We start from the raw sequence: 24,978 nt of genomic DNA, 5'->3' as shown, positions 1-24,978 counted from the left end.
ATGACATGAAGCAGGGAGACAGAGGCTCTAGCCCCCTGCCCAGCCACCCACTGGGCCCACAAGGTCGCCACCTTCACATTTAGGGCTCAAATTGGCCCTGCAAGGTCCCACCAGGCGGAAATGCAAGGCCAACAGCTTTTTCCTGTCTGGCCTCCACCTCTCTGTCCCCCTCCCTTTGTCTTACTCTGTCCTGCTGTCACTTTATTCCCCCCCTGACTTCTCCTGTACCCCTTCTCCCTTCCAAAAGGTCTGACATCTGAAAGGCTTTTCACTGATGGAAGTTACCAGCTACTATATATATTATATATAGTTTTTTTTATGCACTTGCTGAAATGGATTGAATTTGCAGTAAGAGGCTGATTATGACCCTATTAAAACATGCAGGCTTCCTGTGAGCATTTTAACCTCACATCTGGAAGAAAGAGGAGCGGATCAGAATAAAAAAAAGAGCCGAGGCGATATTAATAACACAATCAAACGCCAACAACTGCTGCTTCTGTTTGTGTCTGCTTGGTGGATTTCAGCAGCAGGTGCCATATCTGTGTCCTGGATGTGGAAAGAGTAAACGTGCTCACTGATGTTCGCACAAGAGGGTGCCCTTAAATTTTACTTCAGGCTGTTTTGAATGCGAAATCTCTATCTCGAGCTCGCGAATCAGCTCGTCACATCTGCAGAGCGGCGCGTCCGTCTCCTGCTATATTTGTTTATTTTCACGACATAGGTGGTGGGAAGGATGCGAGTCAGCGGGGGTGTAGGGGCAGGAAATGTTCTTTTCTTTTTACCCCTGGCTTTTGTGGAGCAGGGAGAGTAAAGCCTCCCACGTCGCCTGCTTTTTGTTTCCATGTGTGGGCCCTGTGCGGCTCAAGCACCCAGCAGCCTGCTAGACGAGTCCTGGGCCTTGCATTGTCCCACAGTGGGCCACAGGGCAGGTGCTGGGCCTCTTTTCCGCAAGGGACCACCGGGTACTGTCTTGACGTCAGCAGGAAGTTATGATGATTGCAAAAAATGCAGAGTGTGCGTCTTAGCTGATGGAAGAAGGTCGATATCAGCTGACTGATTGATGTAAGCAGGATGTAGATAACACAGTGGGGGCTAGTTTGACCAATTCTTGAGTCCTCAAACTGTAAAGGCTTCTTTTAAAGGACCTACCATTAAAGTCTTGCAACAAACACCAAAACTTGAGTTTATGTTACAGTGTCCTTTTTCTGGCTTCACGATTTTCCACCTCCAGCAGGCAGTTCAGCCTACTGCTATTTGCATCACTCTGAGCTTTTCAGGAAAAAAAAATGAGGACACTCTTATACCACAAGTGACTGTGATGTAAATCGTCTGCCCTCTACTTCTCTCCCTCCCTCTTAGTCCCATACACACCCTCTCTAACACCCTCTGTCTAAATGTGGACTCAGTGGATGGGCATTTTGAACTGTCTTCTCAATGGCCGGGGTCCCTGGACAAAAGAACTCATTTAAATGGCCACTAAAGCTTTTTCAGCGCAGAGAGTTGAAGAATTGACAACATTCTTTCACATCATTACCCGAGGGAGGAGCGGAGAGACGTGAAGGAGGAGGTTAGGAGGTGAGCGATGAGGTGGTGGGGATGGGGGGACAAAAAGAGGGAGAGAGGGAGAGACTGAGGCCGTCTTCTAGCATTCAGCTGCCGACTCATCGGCCACATTCAGCAGCTGCCGTAACCTCTATCACGATTGTTTTTTCCACCTTTTTTTCATCCCTGTATTCTGGGTGTGCAGATCAGATAAGGATTCCCTAAGCAACAATGAGTGCCTTCGTTTGTGTTTCTTTTTAACGAATCCCATTCCATCTATCCACCCCTCCAACCCTGACACACAAACACATACACCCGCCCCAAACCCTCTCTCCCTTTTCCCATCCCTAGCCTTTTCAGCTCAGGGCTGTGAATGAGTCCCAGGAGTCTCTCTCTGCCTCCCTGGAGTTCTGCTGGGGTTCATTAATCTTTCATTGGGACCACGGCAATAGGGAATGCCCCCCACCCCTCTTCCACACACACTCTTCCCACTCCCCCAGCATTGCCATTATAGAATAGAGGTCTAGATGGCCATGCTTGTACCGACCATGCAGATAGACAGCTTTAACTACCCAGTGAAAATTTAGCACGGGACTCTGAATGGGCTGTTGGTGCATCGGGCTCTCACACAGACACGATATTAACTTCAGCCTCAAACAGACTGGGCGGATGATTAGTTTGCAGCATTAATCTCTGCTCACATTTGTCTTGCCCTGGGCCCGTAGCTTTGCATTTGTATTGTCAATGAGCACTGGGCAGCTGTGTATCTTATGCATGTATCCCCCCCCCCCACACACACACACACTCCTCCTCCTCCCCTGCCAACATCTAGTCCCATTAATGTTTTTCAAAGTCTTTTGGAAATGTGCCACAGTGGAGCTTTTTTTTTTCTTTCTTTCTTGCATGGGTTAAAGTCACTAATGAGGGTGTGTGGCCTACGAGAGAGCAGACTGAACACACACATACGCACGCAAGCAGCTTGGTGTCTCACTCCTCTCCCCCTGAACATATCATCCATGTTATGATAAGCCTGATTAGTGCTGCTTCTTTGACTGCTGAGGGCAGGATAAGGATGTGTGGGTAAAGAGGCGAGAGCAGCCTCTGCCACCAGCCTAATCTACAGCAGAGCTCTAATCTGGTTATCTTGTGGTTGGGGACTGTGTGTATTAGTCTGTCCCCAGCCCTGGCCTGATGAGAGGGGGGCTGAGCTCCGGTTAACACAGGGGCCCACGGCAGCACACCCCTAAAGCTCAACTGTAATCTTTGGGTAATTGAAAAAAAAAAAAAGGGGGCCTGCGCCACTTAGAAGCACAAAGAGAAGATTACATAGCTAAAACTAATTTGGCAAAAATGCAGAAATGGATTTACGGCCCCACCTCTTCTCTCCTAACCCTTTTATTACAATACACCCATACCCTCCATGAACTGGGGCCCTGGGGGAATAGATAGAGGGAAGGGGATAGCAGGAGGCTCGAGAGCTGAGCGGAGAGCTGCTAATGACTGTGGATATACGCGCGCGCTCCCTTGATTTTTGTGGTTTACAGATGATCGATTACTTCACTTACAACCGTGGTTAAAAGTGCCTCATCACACATCAAACTCAAATGTGAACAGGCAACCCCACAAGCCTCTTAGATTGTGTTACCGAATTCCAGAGTGACACCACAGAAGTGTTTTTAATTACAAACCATGCTATTTTCACTGTGGTTTGGTGGTTTGGCGCCTTGAGTATACCCAGAATTTGATAGCTCTTCTTTGGAGAACTTTCAAGTTGTAACTCTATGGCAGGCGCCTGCAATCTTTAACTCACATCCCAAATATTAACATCCTCGCCTCTTTTTTTTTCTCTCTCCCCTCCTTTCCTCTTTCTTTATCGCTGTCCATCTATCTTTCTCTGTATCCTCCTCCTCTCTCTTGTCTCTCAGTCTAATAAGGTTCCAGTGGTACAGCACCCCCACCATGTGCACCCTCTCACGCCTCTGATCACCTACAGCAATGAACACTTCACACCGGGGAACCCCCCACCTCACCTACAGACAGACGTGGATCCCAAAACAGGTACGGTCCGGAGTGTTTTCACACAAGTTTAACTGGCGTGCGGAGACGGGCGTGTTTGATTTCTGCTCAAAACACCTTCAGAATTAAGTGCACTTGTTTTCCAAAAGCAACAGGATGAACCTCCCGAAAACCCAATTATGTTCCGAACAAATTAAGAATAAATCTCAGGGGGTGAAAAAACACATAAGCTTCTCTTCTTTGATAAGGAACCACAGCTCTTTGAACAGTATGTAGACGTGTTCTTGTCACACGTTCAATGCAGGTAATGTGAAAAGGAATGAAACAAAAAAAAAAGCTTATTTTATCCATTAATTGCTCATTTGATGACTTCATAAACATGACTGTTTACAAGATACTTAATGTAGGACAAGGTCAGCTCAAGTGCTTCTTATTGAAAACTGCTGCTCTAATCTGTTTCTGATTGATTCAGCTATCATGCTAAAATTGTTTGGTTTTGATTGAGGGGGGTAAAAAAAAAGGGCCTTACATTTCAGAACAACAACCTTGCAGAGTGCCTCGTAAACTTCTCGTTAAACGTGGAATTCAGTAAACAGCCACCGCTCTAATTGCCAATGCTCAAAATAATACTGCCACTGTAGTGGGAGCTCTTTACTTTTAAAGACCAGCAAGCACAGAGTTTTCAACTAAGTGCACAAAACTCCTCAGTATGAAAGATTTACACAGACTTTTACAGGTTTTCTCCACGCCTGCTTTATAGCCTGTTGATCCTGCAGTCAGTGTCCATGTTTATACCCACAATTCAGTCTCCTACATTCATTCAGCGCACTTTTTTTTAAGGCAATTTCATTCATTTCCACGAGCATCTTGACCCAGCACTTAATTTTGCTAACTGTCATTCAGCCCGTCCTTTCAGGTTAATGCATTTCCAGTGTGCTGAATAATTTCATGCTTTTCAGAGGTCTCTGGTGGATTCACTTAGTGTTTTAGGTAATAATGTTCCCTTATTATGATGGCCCTTACAAAGGGGAAATAATGTGCCAGCTGCTGTTTAATGTAGTGCTTAATGGGGCTGCTTAATTGGGCACAGTGTTTAATTAATTAATGAGCTATATTAGGTCTTGAGCGCTGGGTGGCGATGGGATAATTTTCCACAGGCTTTCTTTTTTTTTTTTTAATAGAACTCGCTTTTGGTATAACTGTACTCCCAAGAAAGGTTTTCTGCTTTGGGAAAAAGCGTCCATACGTACCATAATTCCTCAAGAGTCAGATCCTGGATGAGCTAAATCAGCTGGGAACAAACACCAGCAGAAGCCAACGTCTTTAATCTATGAAGATTCATCTGGGTTTACGTTGGCTTTGTTACCACAGGCCAAAATACCTGAAGCATCAGCTGGATGGGCAAAAGCAAGCTGTGTGGAAGAAACGCACATCAGCCAGCCAAAAAAAGAAAGAAAGAAAAAATGTCCCCCAGTTCCTGGTCTGCTGCACATAAACCCCTCCCTGCCACGCTTTTACACTTGTCTAGTGTTCCCTGTTTCAAGTTTGTCATGAGAGAGAAAGTTATTTTTACAGCCGGCTGTGTACGAGACCTTTTCAAGGCATTCGTTCGGGGCAGCTTGTCGATGCAGCTCCTTCGCCTGTCAGCTGCCACAGAGAGTAAAGGCAACACCGTGGATGCTGTGATTGCTCGGCGATGCCCTCAAAAAGAGCTGTCCTTAAATTGGATATCTTTGTCACCGTCGGTGGGTGAAAAACAAAATTTGCTGCTTGTTTTATGCTAAATCTGAGGATCACTTCAACGAATGGAGACTGATGATCGGATATTGGGGTTTGATCGTCACTGCGTTGTACTTCTGGTAGCATCGAATGTAAAGCTAATTGACTATTAATCTGATTTAAATCCAGAAATATTGAGGTAAATTTGAAAAAAAGGAAGCTCTTAACTGCTTTGTTTATTCATGTATGTAACAACTACACCCATACAGCGAGGACTGTCAGTGTAAATCAGCGGGCAGATTCAACTGCTAGCCCCATATTGGCAGCTCTTTGATCAGATAGAAAGCTTTAATTATGATACTATGTTTTGTTAACTTCTAAACCTCAGTCATTTTATATCATTAATCTTCTGAGTCACCAGACAAATGTGACAAGAATCGTGTTGGTGTTTTTTCCTCACCTCTCTTCCCCTCTGCCTCTTCCAACACACTGTGCCGCTGTGCCGCCTCAAAGGCCTTTGATCAGGAAGTGTGATTTAGCACTGTGTACATTCGATGCAACAAGCCCTCTTCCTCCTCCTCTTCCTCCCATCTGCACTCCTGTGATGTCTGCCCCGTTCATATGTGAAACTGAACAAAGAAAAGATCCCAGCACTGACAAAGATTTTGGTTCTCCTCTCTCTGTCATCGTCTCGTCCTGTCCACCTCCTCTCTCCTCCTGTCATCCTCTTTTTCTACTTTTTCTTCTTCCACAGGAATTCCAAGGCCTCCACATCCTCCAGATATATCTCCTTATTACCCACTGTCACCTGGCACTGTCGGCCAGATCCCCCATCCGCTAGGATGGTTAGTACCACAGTAAGCAAATCCTTTTTTTACTTCTCTTTCATCTTTATTCTCCTGTGAGTTGTGCGGAAAGGCTAGAAACATCTTCATGCTGTGGTGATTGCTAAGCATAAAGTTGCGCATCAAGCTAAACCATTAAAGAGTGGCGCTGTAAACATGAAAAGTGGATATTACCTTTCATACATTTCATTTATGGATTTATGGACACAGTTTTAAAAGCTTTCTCTGTCTCTCGCTGGCCCACTAACTTCTACACTCGCTGCTTAACCACAGCAGCAGCTCCTTTAAGCCCTCACCAACCCCAACTTGCTATTTTGTGTCAAATACTATTTTGCATGTCTGTGTATGGTTCAATTAGATTAATGAACTGTGATTGCCCGTATTTTACCCACAATTCCACATAGGGGCTCTCCCCTGGTAACTCTTGTCAACACTTGTTAATATGACAAAAGGCTACAAATTAAGCTCTGTTAATTTAATGTTTTCTCACCGCGATCTAAATACCGAGAGAGGCCTTGAGCGCAGCCATGGCGCCCTTTGATTTGCTGCACTTTATTTTGGTATAAATTTACATTCATTATTGTTTGTCTTTGGATGTGTAGACCTCAATTAGTGTGATGGCTCCATTAAAGAGACCCGCGCTTCGTCTTTAATTATCACAACAAAACACCTAGTTCCAGCTTGGGGAGGAACGGGGCCCCACTCTGTCGACACAGAGCGAAGGGTTATGAAATTTAATTAGCCATTGCTATCAAGATTTGTGGCATTCAAATTGTTCAGAGTTTTCCTCCCTTTGATCTGCGCTCTGCAATCCCCTAGATTTTTGTCCTGATCAAATGAGAATAAAGAGGCCCACGGTGGGGAGAAGTGAGAGACAGAGGGCTTTAGCTTCTCCTCTTCCATCAACTCTGTTCCTTTACCTTTCTGTCTTTCTTCTTTTCTTCCCTCTTCTTAGGCAAGGTCAACCTGTTTATCCAATCACAACAGGGGGTTTTAGACACCCCTACCCAACTGCGCTCACTGTCAACGCATCCATGTCAAGGTGAGTTAAGCCCTAAGAGCTAAACACACGCATGCTTGTTCTCATTTGCTTGTACCTTCGCTGGTGTGTGTTTGTGTTGGCTGTGAGGGCAATGCGCAAGCAGCACACACACACACGCACGCTCATGTGCACAAACAGTGAGCAGAAACTTCTCCCTTAAGGAGCGCTCCCACTCCCCCATCTCTGTTCAAAAGGCCAATTCTCCAGTGTGGGGCTTCAGCTAGCATGCTCAAATATTAATTATATTTATCATTTTCTAATGAGGCCCCTGAAGAACATTTACCCCCGCTGCATGTCAGGCTGATGTGAAATGAGATGGGGCATGTCCTTGCTGTGAGTTTAAGCAGGCAGACAGATAAACAAACAGCAACACTTTGAAGAGGACTACGTAATATAAGCTGGGGTCTGACACTTGGCCAGTGCTTTGGTCCAGTTCATCTGCTGCTCTGGACATTAGTGCACCCATGGGAGGGCATTGTGTGTGTGCGTGTGTGTGTACTCGTTGCCATCTTTTTTATTATGTGTGTCTATTTGTCAGTCAGCAGTTAGCTACTTATTGTTCCCCTGAGGAACGCATGTCTTCTCTATTGTGTGGGAAGTGACCGTAATTAATTTAGGATGCCTGAAAACCCCATGATTTGTGGGTCTGGATGAGTCAAAAAAGCACCAAGACAGAAAAACAAACAGCCTCCCACTCTCTCCACTCCCACTGCTCCTCCCTCCTCCCTCTACATGCCCCTGCAGCAGGGGACTTTGGACGGCGCTGGTTTGGAGTCTAGGGATGAAGCCAAGCTTTGGTTTAATTACAGCCTGATTGGAAAAGCAGCTCCTGAGGGCGGCTTGTTTAGACCTCTGTGACATTGATGGATCATGTAGATGCAGGAAGGGAGCAGTTTCAAGAGGGAATTATGTTTTGTGAAGCATAACCCTGAGAATAAAGGGTAGCTTCATTTATAGGCTAACCTAGACGGTTTACTTCAGTTTTTTTTGCATCTGTTTTTTAAAAAATTCTGTCTTGCACCAATTTTGCTTTCTCGTTGGAACGATGTCTGCATTAGAGTCAGATTGGGCCCCTCACAGCCCATCCCCAGCAAGTCTCAAGTGCAAAGGGTCAGATGGTGGGTCTATCCAGACATTGGCATCTGGCAACAGTACCCAGCCAACTTGGGCTTTAAGTGACTGCTAATTTGGTCCCTTAATGACAGCCTCTACATTGTGATCATCTTATTTCCAGTGCGGCTAATTGAATATACTGGCTGGGGTGTGGGGGGGGACTGGCCATGGGGAAGAGCTAATGCCCTGTGATGAGGCCCCTAATTGAATTAGTATAACTGAATAGATGGAGGGCTCTGGGAGTTCTCTGGTGAATGGAAGGGTTTAGTACATCACCCCCCTCAAAATGAGGGGAAAAAAATGTACTAGCTGACAAAATCTAGTAACAATTTGTCTAATTGTGTCAGCAGCATAGCAGAATCCCTTCATCACAGCCTTCTTCAGCTTGTTGGTGTTGTTTAAAGATCAGGCCGCACTGCTGTGATAGCTCAAACGATTTGTAGCGTGCAGGCTGGCTGCGGAAAATCTGAGAGAAAAGACATCCTGGCTTGTACTCTTGTCGGGAGTTAGGTCTTTGCAGGAGAGCGCTGCTTCATATCAGTCCCGGGTGCCTTAGCCCGAACTGAATTAGGATTCAAGGAATGAATCCGGTACCTCGTAGTCTCCCCCCCCCCAATGAGCACCTTACACCTAGGTCCTGTTAAAAAATACATTCTTGTAGGAAGGGAGGAAAAAGAGCCAAGGAGAGTAGAGACAGTCAGCGGAGCAAATGAAAGACATTATTTTGATAATAGGGTTGGAGCCAGTGCAGGTCCCCCATATTGTCTGTGTGCGTGTGAATGTATGTGTGACAGGTGGGTGGATGTGGAGGCCCCCTTGCCCCTTGTGCTTAAGCCTGCCCTTTGATATGTTCCCCCGTCATCCCACTCCCTCTCTTTTCCTGGTTAACGGGAGAAGCGCACCGGCCGGATCATTATACATTAAACAGGCACGGGGGCTATCGCTTCACACTGGCAATTAAATGGCACTGGCTGACACTGGGCTTGCTGCGCCGGTGACCCCCCCCCCCTTTCCCACCAGCCATTCTTACCTTTTGATTGAGACGTAGGAGCCCCGGGGTTGGGGTGGGTGGATGGGTGGGGTCTCCAATGCATCTCCCTCTCTGTGTTGGCTAAATTGGTCCAAGGCGCTGCTTGCTGCTGATGAGCCCGATGATGGTGATGATGATGCCCCCATGCTTCAAAGGGATGGCCGTCATGTTTAAACCATAACCTGGGCCGTGCGGTGGCAGCAGGAGGAGGGGTGGAGAGAGGAAACGAAGGAGCGTGGAGGTGGTGAGGGGACAGGGAGGAGTAGAGAAGAAGAAGAGAGTAGAGAAAAATAGATCTTGGAACAGAGGAAATTTTAACAAGTGCACAGAGAGAGAAGGAGGGAGGGGTGAACAGGGAGAGAGGAAACGGGGTGAGTGAAGAAAATGCAGCAGCCTTAATGATGGGCGATATGCAGCCACTGCTGCCGAGCTCCCCATCATCGGATGACATGGCACAAACACCAATGTGTCAGTGATGAAGGGAGAAGAGGGGAAAGGAGAAAAAGAGGGAAAGAGTTTGAGGGGGAGCACTGGCACTCCCCTGAGATGGCCTCCAACAGAAACTAGTTGTTCCTGGCGAGTTTATCCTCATCATTATATTCTGGCTCGGAGCCATGCAGCCAGACACTGCTGGATAATGAGCTGCTTTAAAAAAAGAATTATTTCTCCTTTTTCTTCTCCTTCATCATCCTCTCTTCTCTTGAATTTGTGTGTGGTCACGTGGAACTAAGGCACCATGCTGTAAACATACACATGAACGTACATGTTCAAATAATCGCACACAAATAATTATTGTCATACATACACTGGCGCATACAGAACAGCAGAGTCTTATGGCTGTTCTAGCCGGTGCGAGCGATTTTTATAAATAAGAGTTTTTGGCCTCGATATGTGGCACAGTTGGAGATGATGAAATGATGATAGGAGTGCAGAGGGATGAAGATAAAAATGTCAGTGCTGCTGACAGTGCTGAATAGGCAGAAACGAATGGGAAGAAATAAATACAGACCCAATACCGGAGTGTATGATAGAACATTTTCATCTAGTTTGCAGAATTCCTTGATAAGAGATAACACTTCAAGCTTTACCTCTCCCAAATCTGGCATTTTCATATTCGTTTAACTGGCAAAATGCAATAAACTGAAATCTTTGATCGCCCCTTGTTATCTACAGCTGAATGATGGAAATAGTAATTGCCAGTAGAATCATATTTGGAAACCATGTGCACACCTATTGTATATGTCATTTGTTATAGATGGCAATGACATGTGCGTGCTGAGAATTTCTCAGCTATTGAAGGCATTAAACTATGAAAACAGGAGTTCGAGGAGCCCTCAAGTCCTAGACGAACAAATTAAATTGGTAGCTTAACATACCATCGGAAATTAAGAAAAAAAGTGGACAAGACTAGCTAAAGCTGCGGCTAATAAGCTTTTAAGAGCTAAAATGTGTTAAGAATGATGTGGCCCTCAACAACAGTCCCAGTTTCTTAGTGAGCCATTGGGAAGATTAATTGCACAACACTAGTTAACAGTATTGATAAACAAAGATCATTTTTAGCTAACATGTAAAATGTTAGCTAACAGCAAGCTAAGCTGTTAGCTAAGCTAAATTAGCTAAGCCTGTCCTTTAAACCTGTATTCTTTCTGTTGACCAGCAGGAGGCGTTACAATTTTTTTTCGATTGTCTCACATTGAGCTGTGGCCTCCGTAAAACATCAGTTACTGGTTTTATGTCTTACTGAATTCAGCACGATGTTTTTGTTTTTTTTTATGTTTGTCCCAGTAGAGTTAGAGACGCATGATAAAGCTACCATATAAAGAATCCAGTATCCCATCAAAAAAATGGACTGGGTGCAGTGTGGATTTATAGTAGTTCATTTTCATTTAAGATTCATCTTTAATTAAGCAACAGGAAATGACCTTTTTACTATTTTTTAAGCTTTAGTGACTGAGTAAACTGTCATTTTGAGTAGATAAGTCTATAAATGTTTATTAATACATTTTCAGCTTAGGAAATTTTCATGTGAATGTTTGTATTTAGTGTGGCTAAGGGTCAATTCCATTTCTGTGAAAGAAACTGAAAATACATGATGTGCTTTGACATGTGTAGTCTTGTGTGTACATGTGCTCCATCTTCTCATTTCACCTGTGTTCATTCTGACGATTTACACAGTCTTCTGTCCTCTAGGTTCCCCCCACACATGGTGCCCCCTCACCACAGTTTGCACACCACGGGCATCCCTCACCCAGCCATCGTAACACCCAACGTCAAGCAGGAATCCTCGCACAGTGACATCAGCTCTCTCGACAGCTCGTGAGTAAACTTTCTCCTATTACTGACTTTTGGTGACCACTTGGAGATAGACTCTGCTCATCTCACTGCTCTCTGCCCCATCACAGGAAACAGACAGACGGTAAAAAGGTAGAAGAGAAAAAGAAAGAGGTCCACATAAAGAAACCTCTGAATGCCTTCATGCTCTATATGAAGGAGATGCGGGCCAAAGTGGTGGCTGAGTGCACACTCAAGGAAAGTGCTGCCATCAACCAGATCCTGGGGCGAAGGGTAAGTCCTACCAGCTTATTCGCACAAGACATTCAGCCATGCTGATTTCAATCATAACATGGCTGTAAAGGGCCTAATGGGATGGAAGAAAAGAGTCGTAGTTAATGATGACATACTTTGGGATTTACAGAAAGTACACAACATGCACACATTCTTCTATTTTTATCTCTGTTCTGGGTGAAAATCTCTTCTTTCTGTGCCTGGTTTTTCATTTTGCAGTGGCACGCCCTATCGCGGGAGGAGCAGGCCAAGTACTACGAGCTGGCCAGGAAAGAACGACAGCTCCACATGCAGCTGTACCCAGGCTGGTCAGCACGAGACAACTATGTAAGTTTTTAAGTTTACAAGTCGTATTAGCCTCTTCTTTCCCCCCCTTTCGCTAGGTCACATATTCAAGGCCATTTATTTTTGCTTTTTTTCCTTTCTTTGCCCCACAGATCAAAATCTGTTCATGTAGATCTGGGGACAAAAATGCTCTGGTCTTAAATCCACCTTATCATGCTATAGATAATGACAGTCCAGTAAGGAATATTTAAAGGATGCAAAGTACCAAGTCTTAGTATTAATTTGAGTGGGTTTATCAGTATAGAAAGTATTTAAAACACAGGCCCCCCCAAGGGAACAAAGGTCATTTACAGACATATGTGAATCAAACTACATTATATTTAAAATATTGTGCAGTCTGTAAATGCCCGAGGTCCCTGGTCCATAGTCATCAGCAGATGCTTTGTAGCTTCCCCGGTGGTGCTCTCCCTGCTGCAGCCTTCACCTCATGACTGCTGCCATGCCTCTTTGCCTTTCTGGTCTTCAGAAAGTGGAATTAAGCCCAATCTGATTAAGATCAGATTACTGACCTGGCCGTTCCAGGGTGTTTAACTTCTTCCCCCTGAATTGCTCTGGGGTTGTTTTGGGTAAATGTTTAGGTTTGCCATTCTGAATGGGTTTAGAGGCATTTCGGAGAATCCTACCACACTAAATGCTTTTGTATACCTCGAGTTACTTCTATCTGCAGTGAAATCATCAGTAAATGCCACTGGCCAGGTTGATATTTTGTCATTATTCCACAGAACTTGGTTGCACAACTCAACCTGTTTCTTTTTGCATGTGGATTACCGAGGGGTTCAACATCATGATTGCTGGCGGGTACATCCTGGAAAGCATCCTCGGCATTCAAACATTACTTGCTGACATTTAAAGTTCATGAGCAAGTAAATCTTACCTCATAAAAACGTGACCAGGGTGCTCATTCACACCTGCTTGTCTAATAGGGGCTATAAATTGGTCCTCCAATTTGAAAGAGTTGTAGTTGGTTGTTGGCGAGTTTTACCTCTCTGCACAGAATCACAGACACTCTGTGCACATGGGTTTTCAAAATATACACTTTTGGAAAGACAAGTACCTTAAATGCCACTTTACATGGATACCTCAAACCACCTTGAACTACAATGCTCGGTAATGCTCAGTGAGCTTTGAGCCACGTGAGCAACACATAGCTGCCCACGAAGTTCAGTATATCCCACATAGCTCTTGCTATGTCATTGTAAAACTACTCAAATTAAAGCTGAGATTTTAAAGTGTGAAATGTTTTGTAGCCTGGATAGTTCACTCTGACCCACGCATACCCGATTCTCATCTTGGGATCAGTCTGACCACTGCAGTCGCCCAAGAGCAGCCTTGAGAAATCCGTCTTCCAAATAAGAAGTGCGTCGAGATGCCTAGGCATTCACAAAACAGAGGAAAATGAAACAAAAGATTAGAGAACAAGAAGAAAAGAGCCAAAAAAAGAGGGAGAGAGAGGAGGGAGAATTCTGGTCTTGGCCTGCAGTGGCTGCTGCAAACCGGAGGGCAAAGACAGAAAAAAGGCAGAGAAAGAATGAATGAATAAATAAGTAAACACGAAGATGAGTGCTATTCTCTGTTTCATGTTTTGGGCATTCTGCAATATAATAACTAAGGTTCCTGTCTGTGTCTATTTTTTTCTTTCTATTTTTTGGCGGCTAACCAACAGGGGAAAAGGAAGAAGAGAAAAAGGGAAAAGCAGCAAGCAGAGAGCAATGGTAAGTGAGCTGCAATTATCTCTCATATTAGAAGAGCCCCATCATGTGTCAGGCAGATGTGACATCTTGCAAGATAAAAGTGTAGCTAGTTTTTTTGTGTTATGTTTTTTAAAAAAAAAATTATTGTGTGTGTATGTGAGTTATATTGCCTGGCTTTTTCTCTCTTTATTTTTTGGTATAGTTACTACCCAATGCAATATTTAAATAGTAGAATTGCTTGTAAATCCCACCCCTCCCTCCTTTTTCCAGTTTCCCTTGCTCTCCCTAGCTAATAGCGACTGAATATGCATGACCCCCCACAGTCCTTCTCACCCCCCCTCCCCTCCCCTGGCCCTTAGCCTTCTGGTATTGTGATATGTTATGAGAATGTGAGGTTTAAGCATCGTGAGAGCCATTAACTTTGACAGTGTTGTGTGCGTGTTTTATATTTACTTGCCTGTGCCCTGCAGACGGACTGCACGACTGTACCGCGTGCGTGTTTGCGTGACTGTGCATGCGTGTGCTTGTTGGGCCTACCTCCCCTTCCCATCGCCTGCTTCCTTGCATGCTTTTATACCAACTTGAGGAAAAAACAAAACAAAACAAATCACCTATATCTTAAAAATTAAGGAGGTTTGCTAAACCTGTGATTTTCATTCATTCATTCATTATTCTTTTTAATTCTGATGATGTAAGGAGCAATGACGACTTGTTCTCATGTATTTTGCGCTCGTTTTGGTGACGGATTTCTTCTTGAAGGCCTCTCTATCTGTTCTTTTTTTTTTCCAGAACGCAGAGAATATTTTCCAAACCCTTGCCTTTCACTCCCTCCGATTACAGGTGCTAATGTCATTTTGAGTATTAAATCACTAACTGTTTTATATTCCTTCCTTTTAAATTTATGTATACATTTATATATCTATATCTATCCATTCATAAATGTGCAGTGAGGCAGGTTTAAGCTTAAATCCTATATTTTGAAATATGCTCTTTTTGCTTTGTTTGTTGCTTTCTTTTCTTCAAAAATGTTGCCATTGTTTATTTGACTTCAGGGTAGCTTATATTTAATTCATTTTACACTCATTTACTGTTGCTATTTAGCTCAAATTACTATGCAGTATGCTTGAGGACCTGGTGATATATATATATATTTATATATAAAGCTAGATTAACATTATGAAGTATGACCTGAAGGCTGTAATGTCAGGGTAAACCTCCTTAATCTATATGCTTCAGTAGCTGCACCTTTGCCTTTCCTATAGGCCAGCATGAGTTTGGCCCAGCCTCTGTCGAATAAGTCTCTGCTCAGACAAAGCCTGGACTCAAACGCTTCCACCACAGCGTTTTGCTGTCACTCAGCTCTATTTCTGATAATGACTTGATTACTGGGTAGAGCTAGCAAGTGACTGGCAGCTGTTCCACAACAGACCGCCAATGCTGATGGAAAATAATCAACTGTTTGATGCCAGGTCTAAAGAGTAGATTCCCTCTTCAGATTCCAGCCTTTTTAATCATTCCCCTGGCTAGGGCTAACTCACGACTGTGCTGCTCCAGCAATCTGCTACTTCTTCCTAGTTCTGCCACCTTGACCTCGTCTCTTTGAAACCGTAGTGCGCTGATAGCATCTAACCGTAAATTAATCCAACCTGCATTTGCTCCATTTATACCCCTCTCAGCCAAATCTGTCTTTATCTTCAGCTTTAACTCCAGCCAGAATTTAGATTATGCCACTGAAAAGTTTCCACTGTTAACATCCTGATTTGATAATTTGCATGCATTTTGATTTTTACTTGTGTTTGAAACTTACTAATTGAGTTCAGCCCTATCTTTAAAGGCACACTTGATAATGGCTTTAAGGGGAATTATTTTTTCTTTTTCTTTTGGGTGCGGGGTTTTGATTTCTTGCAAAATGAGCCACTGCCAAGCTTCATAGATTCACTGTTTTTTCTCCTTATTTCTCTCCTCTTTTTAATTTCTGTTCCTTATTTTTTTTTATTGGTTTTGGTTCTATTGCTCCTCTCTGCTGGCTTCCCTTCCTTGTTGCGGCATCAGACCTGAGCGCTCCTAAGAAGTGTCGAGCGCGCTTTGGGCTCGACCAACAGAATAACTGGTGTGGCCCGTGCAGGTGTGTATGGTGTGTGCTTGCACTGGCCAGGGCCAGGTGAAGGCTGGGTCACTCTACGCTGGGACTTCCTCCTCTCTTTTATGCTGCTGCTTTTCCTTTCTCTTCGCTTCCCTCCCCCGTCTGTCCCGCCAGGCTATTATGACCTCTCAGCTTCCTCCAGCCACACCCTGCCGGTCTATCTCTGGGTTCACCCTATTTGATTTTTTACCTCCTGTTTGGGGAAAAAGGTTTTGCGTACGAGTGCTTGTATGAGTGGTGTCTGTGTGTATGTGTTCAAGTTGCAAAGTTGCAGGATGCACAGTTACAATGAGCCTTACTGAGATTAATCAGAAGTCCTAAACTGGCAGGTCGGGGCTTGGAGGTTCTGGAGCCTGATGGCTTGGTCAATATGGAGGACATCCCAGTGTTGCCAGCCTAAATCTAAGCCCTGGCTACATGTTTTTGTCTGTGCAATGACGTGTCCATTTTCTTTTTTCTTTCTTTTTTTTTTTCTTTTTGTCTCTGTGTGTGTGTTTGTGTCTACCTCTTTGGCTAACAGATGCAAATACCCCAAAGAAGTGTCGTGCCTTGTTCGGGCTTGACCAGCTGAGTTTATGGTGCAAACCATGCAGGTATAACTCCTGTAGTAGCAATGGGAGGAAAGACATCCACAATGAGCATCTTCTCCTTGATTACTGGCTCAGATGTCTTGCTAAAAACACGTTTCCATCACTGTGGTAACAGATGGAAAACTTCTCAGCTCCCCTTTTCCTAACTGAGAAGTTTCCTACTCCTCTAAAGTCAGTTCAAGCCAAGTGTCAGAAAATGGATTTCTAAATAAGACTTTCAAATATTTTATGCAAACACATGTTGAAAGATCATGGCTCCTAATGTGATTTAGCAGAACATTTTTGACCGTCTAAGCTGCTACGATTGAAATCCATTTTCTCTCCAGGCAGTGGATAATTCCCTCCCATCCTAAATGTCATGTATGTTCTAATTGGCACTCTTTTTGAATAACACTGTGATGCTTACAAATTTAGCCCTGCTTTCTCTGAGGGCCTGCTCAGTGACACTCTTTTCTGTGCCCTCTTCCTCCTCCTTCTCCACCTCTTCTTCCTCCAAACTCCTCTTCGATAACCCTTACTTAGTCCCTACCTGTTGTCTTTCTGTTCTGACACAAGCAGTCTTTGAATTGGGAATATTTTCATGGTAGGTATTTGTTTCTGCTAAGTAATACCCTTCTTTGTGTCTGGCTTGCACCACACCTTGCCCCACTCTTTCTCGACACATTTCATCGCAGCGCATTGTCTGTTTAATGTTTCATTTTCACTGTTTCTAAAACACAGATGGGCTTAAAAAAAAAAAAGCCAAAATTTTGTCGCAAGATGAACACCAAAAGGTCATTTTTCTGTTTTTTCTGTAACCGTTAGCTTCCAGCTGGCCCCTTCCTTTACAGCTGACACACACATTATCAGAAACATGGCTTTATTTCTAATAATAGCACATCATGAGATCAGGAGACTGAAAAGTGCAGTAAATCAGCCTTCATTTTAAGAGCAGAGAGGTTAAAAGTTCTCTCTGGGCTCCATTTCCTAAAAGATGCATCTGCTATAATTTCCCCCGAGACAGAGAAATCAATATCATACACGGGCACATACCATAAATCAATATGTCTGTTAAAAAATGGATATTAGCTCATTTGTTGCAGTTTGACAGACAGTTATCGAGAGCGGGGCGTGCATGTAGTAGCAAAACGATACCTTTTTACGCCCGATCGATGCGCCGCGCCGTCCAAAAAAGCTACAGTATCGGCACAGGATGTACTTAACAGCCTCATCCTCACTCTTTCCTGCTGTCCTGGTGTTGTGTGCTTGCACTGTGTTGACTTCATCAGAAATGCATGCCTTTCCCCACACCCAGCATGCGATTGTGGGCTTTTATATGTAATCTGTCGATGTCCCTCCTTCTTTTCATCCTCACTGATCTGCTCTCCGTTTGCGTTTATGTAGATCAGAGTTAACAGAAATAAAGGTTTAATTAAACAGTAAGTCAGCGTTACATGTTCCAAAAGGCTCAGTTTTTGGTCTATTTTTATTTATTTTTTCTTACTTGACATCCCTGTAAGTCTTAAATACTGGTACTCTGCGGCCTTCGGGCATTCTTGTGATAAAATAGAGAGCTGAGAGAGAGAAAGAGAGAGAGGGGTCACTGTCAGGGTCAGGGTAAAGATGAGGTGGGCAGAGATTCCCCCTTAACCAAATCTGAAGCACAGCCTTCACAGCAGAGTCACCACAGAAAAATGCAACAATCCCCTGCTCTCCTGATCACCCCCCCTCCCTCCTGTGTTTCGTTCACCGGGTTCTGCGAGCGCAACGGGCCTGGCCTCGGGAAGCGGCAGGCAGGGGGAGGGTCCCAACCCCAGGCAGGAATGCAAACATGGTGCTTTGACCCCCCTCATGCACACACACACTTGTGTCTGTGGGGCAGATGCAGGGCAGTTTGGATCCTGTTGACTTTTTCGCCTCATATCCAAACTCTGTTCCCTCAGGAGAAGAGAGAGAGAGAGTAGAGTCTGATAGAAGTAGAGCAGTGAGCTGGGTCCAGTAACAGTTGTGCTAGAGACAACAGGCTGCGGTTCTTCCTGTAAGAACAGCAGAGCGTTACATCCAGAGAGCAAACGCGACCACAGCTCATCTCTTTCATTCTTCATCGTCCTCATCTCTGTGTGCGTGCTTCTCATTCCCTTTCTGCTTCCTGTCCAGGCGATCTTTCTTCAGTGTCTGTCCTGCCTAATGACTTAGAAACTGACTATCATTTCTACCACCTTCCTCCTTTACAAAGTTGCTTAAATGCACCTCCAAACGTTATCCATCGAGTATTGTTTCTTTTTAATAAACCCTCCCCCCACAAATTTCTGAAGGGAAAGGTGCATTTAAGTCAGCAACAGTGCTAAGATGATATTCAGTGTGAAGCTGTGACACTGAGAGACGCTCTCTTTCTCTCACCTTGTCCTTTAGGAGAAAAAAAAAGTGCATTCGCTACATCCAAGGTGAAGGCAGCTGTGCCAGTCCTCCCTCTACGGACGGAAGCTTACTCGACTCCCCCCCATCCTCCCCCTCCTCAGTGGTTCCTTCCCCCTCCTCAAAAGAGTCCAAATCTCAGACTGAACAAATGCAACCTCTCTCACTGACTATGAAACCGGCCCACCAGCCACTCCACCACCCGCACCTCCTGGCTGGGCCTCCACCGCCATCTTTGGTTCAGCTGGAAAACTCTGCCGCAGCAGCTAGCAAAACGCCCGCCGCCTCCTCCCACAACGGAGCTCTGGAGCACCGTGACGTCTCGTCCTCGCGGCAGCCGGGCTCCTCTGTGGCGTCCTCGATGGCCCGGCCCTCGGCATCGCTGTGTCATTCCCACTCGCTCCTCCCCTCCACAGCCCCACAGCCTCTGTCGCTAGTGACCAAGTCTATAGAATAGTCTATCCTATTCTCCTCCTCTGTTTGTTTTTTTAACTCTGCACACACACACTCACACAAACATCTTTCTAGGCCCTCTCTCTGCTCCGTTTCACTCGCCCTCGGTTCTTTTCTCTTTCTGTTTCTGTGCCATAAGGCTTTGGAATTTTAGGTTATGTTTTTATTAAAGTTCATTGGTCAATATTTGACCCGTCATTATCAGACAAATCTAATTATTATAAAGAAATGATACAATGAGCTGTAGTATAGCTTTGTGAATCTGCCAAAATTTTTATGAATTTTGTTTTTGTCTTTTTTGTAGTTTTAAAACAGCGCAAAACAGAAATTATCTAGTTCAGCATCCAAATGTTTAAAAAGACGGATATAAAAAAGGTAGGCTAGATTATTCAACGAGCCCTTTTCTTGAAAGAGTTGGTTCTCCTTCTTTATTTGTATTAAATACGAGCTCGCGAACCAATCATTCGACATCTGTTCAAAACTCTTGGAGGGCATGAGGCTAGCGGTGACACCTCTCTGAGGAACAACTTTAATTGTGATGTTACTTGTTCTTGTTTAAATGTACAGAATAACGGGGCGGGAGGGGATTACTGTGTTAAATATGCATTCTTCCACTGCGTTGTCTTTTTTTTCTTTGTTGTTTACCTTTGGGGTGGAGTCAGGCAAGTTTGGGTGGGCTTGAGGGGAGGTCGGGTGGGAGGGTTGTGGGTTATTAAATTCAAAATGTCACAACGCTAGGACCAGTAGTATTTATTGCTTTAGAGATTGCTTGTTGTATCTTGTATGTGTCTCTTTTTTTTTTCTTTCTGAATACATTGTACAAATATTTTTTCTTAAGGTAAGCAACTATACGAACGATCCATTTTTACGAGGTTTTAAAAAGGCAAATCTTTTTGTTATCTTTCCTCTCCGAAAAACCTGGATTCCGCTCAGTGTACTGTGTAGATCTCATGAACAGATGTATGCACAACTTCATTTCAAGAAATGCGTCTATAAGCCATTTTACAGGAAAAAAAAGAAGAAAAGAAAACTTGAAACACGAGACAGTGGGTACCGCGTGTTCAGTAGTTGGAAAAGTGTCAGATGCCCTTCTTTTTTATTGCACAGTCACATCTCTCGGACTGTAGATTCGTGTACAGATTTTCCGTGCCAAAATTTTGTGATAATTTTTCCTCTGCCCCCACCCCCCACCCCAACCATGCTGTAGGGATCTCTTTTTGTTTTGTTTTGTTGTTGTTTGTTTGTTTTGTTTTTTTTTTCATTTCGATACCATTTTTTGCTGTGACGTTACATAGATTGCTATGTATGTAGTATAAATGTTGCTATAACAAATGTGTTTGGTAGCAAATTGTCAAATATTAAAATTTAAACTTAATAAAAAGACGGACATCATACTGTATAAACCCACCAGGGCCAAATTATGTATATTAGGAAGTTCATAAAAAAACTATTAAATACAAAAAAATACACAAACTGCCACTTTTAAGTACACTACTACATATAGGTAGATAGAAAAAATAGGCATGTTGATGTTGCAAGAGGCTGTAAAAAAAGCTACAAGAGAATCATCCACTCGGTGCCATTGTAGTTGACATGACGCGACTGTAATCTGTCGATTTCTTCTCTGGTTTATTAAGATGCTAATGATAAATAGTTTGAATGTTTCCTTAACGGCTGTGATGTTCCTGTTCTATTTTATGCTCTTATATTTTTTTGTTTGTTTTTTCCTGTTATTTTAAATGGTTCTAAAACCATGTTTTTTGTAATGAATAAATGTTTATGCTGTACAGTCTCTGTAGCATGCAGTTCTGTATTAATAAAAGCAACTTAGTATGTGCGCATCTGTGTTTCGCTTTTATTCTGAAAATCCCCGAACCCAGCGCCTCAGGATGGGGGTCTTATAAGGAAATCTGCCAAAAAAATGTAGCATTTTATTCAAATGAAATCTTGAGAATCATCATGTCGTAATTATAAAATGGAAATATACATCCAAGCGTGTTTTTGGGGGGCTACTTGTTTTTATTATTATTATTATTATTTGCTATACAAAATAACAGCAGAGGTGTTTCGTATTCTACTAAAATAGTTGTGATTAACTTCTGCAAAACTTTTCATAGTGAGAAGGAGTAATATCACTTAGATAATTTGAACTGCTCCTCCTATAACAAGTCTTTTTTCTTTTTCTTTTAAATTATAAGCCATCTTTATACTCATTGTTTGCAGGGCAGTACATCGTGCGCAATCAGAAAACACAAGATAAAACATGTTTAGAGCTGGATATTATGATTTGATGGGCGCATCAGTGACCAATCACAAAAAACAGCACTGGTTTATTTTTCTCTACAAAGGTCAACTTCCAACTAACCTTTGAACCCTTCTCTGTCCCACTACTAACAGTAATGCTCCGCTATGTGATCGGTTTTCATAGGTAAGAATGTAATGAAGGATACCGGTGGATGTTTTAGAGCACAGATGTCAAACTCTTTACAATGAGGGCCACATACAGCCCACTTTAATCTTACGTGGACCGGACCAGTGAAAGTCACGTTTCTGTCAGTGTGAAGATGTTTAACTAAACATTTAATCCCAGAGGTAAGAAAAAAAATTGCAAGTCTTTGTTCTACATGAAAAATGAGTAAAATGACAGGAACGTTTCTGGTAGTGTCCTGTAGTTTTAAATGTAATGTTTTGGGGTTTTTTTCCTTTCTTCTTTTTCTTTAACAATTTTTAGCACAAATGTTCAAAGTTTTAACCGTTTAAAGTTCAAAATCTACATCCTCACAGCCATTTAGTGGGCCGGACTGTAGTCTTTGCCTGGCCAATTTTAGGACCCCGGGCCTTATGTTGGACAACCCTGTGTTAGACGGTGCTAAAGATTTGCATTACATATGTGTGTAAATTATGCTATATATTTTGTATTTTATGTTGTATGTTTAGCATTTTCTAGATGTTTGTAAGGCTGCTACTATAAGCTGCTAAAGGTAATAGTAATAATTATGCACTCTGTCGTGTCTCCCTTACCTGCAATGTGTTTACCAGTGCATATTTCTAATAATATTTGTTCCCATTTTTCAGAATAATTTTAAAAGAAAATCTCATTTTGCCTTGAACTCTTTGCACAGAGATGTCAGGGTAGCTCTCCCTCGTATCCAAGATGTAATACTGACCAGACTGCATCCCAGACACAACAGCTGCTGCTAAAGGGGAAAGAAATGACACACCTGTACAAGGCCATGCATTCAAACAGATAAGAGGATATTCTTCTAGTGTTCAGGACCTTTCATTAATCCCAGGCTAAGTTAATCAGTTATTATTGCTCAGTATATGGACACTACAGATTTGAACAGCTGACACTGATCTAGGTTCACGTTCTATTACCACTTCTCTGTATTCCTGCCTGCGTTACCAACTATGCTTTTTTATTTCAAGTATCGAACAGAGTTGAAAGTAGAGTACTTTGTGCATACGTTTAAAAAAGTACAGGACAGCACAAATGTGTGAGAGGACTGCAGAAGTAGTCTGGTAAGAAAGGCAAGAACTACTGTGCTCCAATCTTAACACTTCATAAGAAGAATCTCCTTTTCCCACATTGCCTGAACACATTCAGTCATTCGTGTCTCATGCAAATGGACCTCTTGTGCTAAATTAATGATAAGGTGAAACTTCTCTTATTCCCATAGGGAAGTTTTCCATTCCCTAGCCTCTGTCTAACATGGAGGCCAGAGTTCAGGATGAGCTGAGGGCAGTGGGACCTCTGGAGCTGCAGAATCACTGACATGTAGAAGAACATTTAAAAAAGACTTTTTCTTGGTGGCAAAAGTACGTTATACTGGGGTTGGATGTGTGCTCCACAATGAAGTATTGGGACATTAACGCAGATTAACATAGGGTGGTCCCTGAACACATCCAGCATTTCAACACAGTTTCAATACAGAGGTTTGATCATAGCAGTCATTTATCGCATTGGCTTTTAGACATTTTCTTGCCATACCATCCATTAAACATCACCACTGCAGGATTTCATCTGTTCCAGTGAAGTTGTGTTCCTGTGTGAGGAAAGCTGTGTACAAAGTTTCTGTAGTACATGCAGTGTTTTTTGGGCAGGGTTGGTCTTCATTTATGAGGCATTCTCAAGTTATCAACAACCACTTCACAAGGAAGAGTTTCTCTGTACGTGATTGTGTTTTTTTCCCACTCCTTACACTGAGGAGCTTACCACTGATTTCTTATTCATTCCAAGTTTCCATGAATATACAAAGTAGACGAGCAAACAACACAAAAGTACTAAAGCTGTAATGCAGACTGAAAGCCAGGCGAAGAAGAGCTGGAAAAGAAAGGGTTCACTTGCGATCAAGGAAATGCAGGAATTTTTCTTCGTTCCCTTTGAATGTCTGCACATTTAATGCATTTGTGCAGTATATACCCTTGAACCCTGAACCGGCGAGCTACGTATAACGTGGACATGTCTGTGATGGTTCTATTGCACTTTGAGAAGGAGGAGAGGCTTTGTGTACCTGAGTAGAGAAATTAAGTGTTTTGATGTGAGTGTGGCATGGAGGAACAATGTTGAAGGCCATCGCCGCAGGCAAGCATACAAATCAGAAAACACTGCAAAACATTAAATATGTCCCCTATGTTACAACAAACAACATACAAAGACATATTGTTTTGGATGTATTCCCCTGACCCTCATCGTGGCAACAAGACAAAACTGAAAGGTTGCAGATATGGCTGCAGCATAGCATAAACAACTAGTCTCTTTTATTAAGATTAAAATGGCACATGTTTTCATAGCTAATAGCTTCATATTAGCGGATGAATGTCGTACTTCATGATCATAATCTATTTTTAATCTCAGTTGGGCTCAATACAAAGTTAAAAGGGGGCTGGGGTCAGTGTTCACTTTCCCTGTGCAGACGTACATTTCAAAGATGCTCTTTAGTTTGGAGCCACTGCCATCTCTGAAAGGAGTTCTCATAACACTCTAGAGGCATAGAAAATTAAAAAGCCTGAATTGCATAGTTAGTTCAAAAGAATATATTGAAACCAATTCCAGTGCATTGTGGCCCTTGTTGTGACCTTCATCGGGTAGGAACAAACCTTCATTCATTCTTCATGCACTTGAGTATACTGCTCCCTGAAGAAAGACATCAAATTTCATAGGTTCAAAAAGCACTTGAGGAATTGTTTGGGAATAGGAATACCGAGCCAGTGGCCCCGCGTACCGTTCTTGACCGTATCTCATGGAGTTTAGATTTAAGTCACGAGGATGAACTGAAATCTATTGATTTTTGCAGGACTGTCGAAAGAAAGAAAAAACCCACACAAGTAAAGGATCCTGAGGTCAGGTCAATACTTATTACAAGTTTGCACTCTATAGTGTAGGTGAAGTGCTGCAGTGCAGTCTGTGTGTTATCAGTGTTTTTGGTATTCTTAAACACTGGGCTGAAGAAAAAAGGTAGATGTAAAAGGTGTTTAATTACTGAAACA

The 24,978-nt window shown here is 43.1% G+C and overlaps 1 protein-coding gene across 16 annotated transcripts in view; it reads left to right on the top strand.

Moving 5' to 3' along the window:
* The window catches only part of tcf7l2 (transcription factor 7 like 2), a 109,760-nt gene extending 88,437 nt beyond the window's left edge, over positions 1–21,323 (top strand). For 4 of the 16 annotated variants that reach the window (XM_087844690.1, XM_087844689.1, XM_087844696.1 and 1 more), the window contains 10 exons: positions 3,468–3,600; positions 6,032–6,134; positions 7,078–7,164; positions 11,483–11,623; positions 11,710–11,872; positions 12,092–12,200; positions 13,867–13,929; positions 14,698–14,748; positions 15,961–16,033; positions 19,033–21,323. In XM_087844690.1, coding sequence (XP_087700816.1) covers positions 3,468–3,600; positions 6,032–6,134; positions 7,078–7,164; positions 11,483–11,623; positions 11,710–11,872; positions 12,092–12,200; positions 13,867–13,929; positions 14,698–14,748; positions 15,961–16,033; positions 19,033–19,492 — 1,383 coding nt within the window. In that variant the 3' untranslated portion in view covers positions 19,493–21,323. Of the gene's footprint in view, positions 1–3,467; positions 3,601–6,031; positions 6,135–7,077; positions 7,165–11,482; positions 11,624–11,709; positions 11,873–12,091; positions 12,201–13,866; positions 13,930–14,697; positions 14,749–15,960; positions 16,034–16,571; positions 16,645–17,163; positions 17,225–19,032 lie in introns of all 16 variants that reach the window. The other 12 variants (XM_006791160.3, XM_006791168.3, XM_006791165.3 and 9 more) reach the window with 8 other exon arrangements.
* The last annotated feature ends 3,655 nt before the right edge of the window (positions 21,324–24,978 follow it).

This window comes from Neolamprologus brichardi, chromosome 8, assembly GCF_056152115.1.
Source record: "Neolamprologus brichardi isolate AB-2024 chromosome 8, ASM5615211v1, whole genome shotgun sequence".
Classification (NCBI taxonomy): domain Eukaryota; kingdom Metazoa; phylum Chordata; class Actinopteri; order Cichliformes; family Cichlidae; genus Neolamprologus; species Neolamprologus brichardi.
The sequence above is the reverse complement of the archived record's forward strand: the minus strand, read 5'-3'. Positions and strand labels throughout refer to the sequence as shown.